At 35.8% G+C, this 1,779-nt stretch overlaps 1 protein-coding gene across 1 annotated transcript; it reads right to left on the bottom strand.

The window, feature by feature from the left end:
- Positions 1–268: 268 nt before the first annotated feature.
- Positions 269–1,527, bottom strand: LOC118739981 (histone chaperone asf1-like). Its single transcript, XM_036471484.1, has one exon. It carries the CDS (start codon positions 1,292–1,294, stop codon positions 578–580), a length of 717 nt encoding a protein of 238 aa, XP_036327377.1. The 5' UTR covers positions 1,295–1,527; the 3' UTR covers positions 269–577.
- Positions 1,528–1,779: the final 252 nt, after the last annotated feature.

Genomic DNA, 1,779 nt, shown 5'->3' with positions numbered 1-1,779 from the left:
TCTTTGGGAAATTTTCATGATGTTACAACCATTACTTACAGGCTATAAATTAAAAATTTTATTCCATACCATCTTATGCTGTAAACAAGGCATAAACAAGGCCTTGGCTATAAACAAAAATTTATATTCTACTTTTTGTTTAGTTGTATTTTCATATCAAATACCACCATACCACTCAATTCCTTAACAAAAAACTTTCTTATATATGTATATACATATATAAATGTATATAAATTAAAAAGTATTCAATTATAAAAAACACGCTGAATTAAAATTAATGTTTTCTATATTTATAAATTAATATTCATTAAAGTAGCTTATTCGATTACTAAACATTTTTAATAAAGTTTAAAACTATTACAAAAAATACCAAATGATAAACATAACATAGATATACATATGTAAATCGGACAAAGCCGAATTAGCGACGATATGAAAAAATAATGAGATATTTTCAAGCCGACGCAAACGCTGCCGTTAGTAATTATGGCGAGCAGTAGGAGAGTTGTTAGGTACAAAAATACTTGTATACAGAACGGTATGTGCAGAATCGTATGTAGGTGAACTAAAAACTATCCTAGCATTCCATGGCAAGCGAGTTTGAATTTTCATTAAGTGCATTAACACCATTTTCAATTGGCATATTTAAGCTATTTTCATCGCAAGCTGCCTCTGGTGTATCCATTGATTCGCACCCTCCGCCATTGAACCCATTACCATTCGCACCTATTGCCGCCGCTTTTGCCGATGTTGAAGCACCATCATCCATATCAGACATCGCATGCGCATTTAATTGGCCATTGCCATTTAACAGTCCATTCGAAGGTGTGTCATCCCAGTTTATTTTGAAGCGGGTTATACGCGGCTTTGTTGCTAATATATTACGTGTAAGTTTGTCAAACAAAGGTTTAGGTGGCGGGTTTTCACGCATTTCGGGATCAGCATAGTCATTGTTGATGAAGTAACCAACGCGTACAAACTCCTGACCACGATATGAGCAAGTAAGCAGCACTATTGTCACGCCAACAGCATCTTGTTCGGGAATTTTCGTCACATCGGGTGGATCTGCTTGAAAGACAAATATGTGACGGCCTTCCGGCACGGGTCCTACGTATATTGTGTCCAACACTTGATCATACTCCTCCGACTCGGCAGAGCCAACATATATCATTTTCCATTCCAAATCCTCTTTCAACTCCTCAATACACTCGAAAGTTAACTCAAATTGAAAAGGATTGAAAAAACTGCTGGGATTGTCCAATACGACCACGTTTGTAATATGTACTTTTGCCATGGCGTTCGCAGACGACAGAGGCAGAAAATTGCTTCAAAATTTACGTATTTTAATTATTCGTTTTATCCGCCTTTAAAATTATAGAGATGAAATAATATTTATTTGGTTTCTTCAACTTTTAAACGACTTTTGTCTAAATTTTTTAACTCAGTCTATGGCGAAATTTTCACTAAGCACAAAAGCGATGACATTTCCAATTGCCTCTGACTTTCCCGCCAAACAAATTCCAGTGGAAGGTTAACGCATCATAATAGAGTGCTGCCAGTATGTTGTATTGTGGCCAAGGCGCATCAATTACAGGTGATAGCGATAGAAGCTATGCTTCTTCTTATGAGCACGCTTGTGTCAAATTATCGTCTGTTTTGCTTTATTTACATATCCGCGTACACATACACATATACGTATATATATACCCTGCAAACAAATGCTCCCGAAATCTTTAAGTGTCGGAAATTTGTTACGATTCTTTTAGAAATCTGTAAAGA

The sequence above is a fragment of the Rhagoletis pomonella genome, unplaced genomic scaffold (assembly GCF_013731165.1).
Source record: "Rhagoletis pomonella isolate Grant_MI unplaced genomic scaffold, Rhpom_1.0 Rhpom_scaffold_00005, whole genome shotgun sequence".
Lineage (NCBI taxonomy): Eukaryota > Metazoa > Arthropoda > Insecta > Diptera > Tephritidae > Rhagoletis > Rhagoletis pomonella.
The sequence above is the reverse complement of the archived record's forward strand: the minus strand, read 5'-3'. Positions and strand labels throughout refer to the sequence as shown.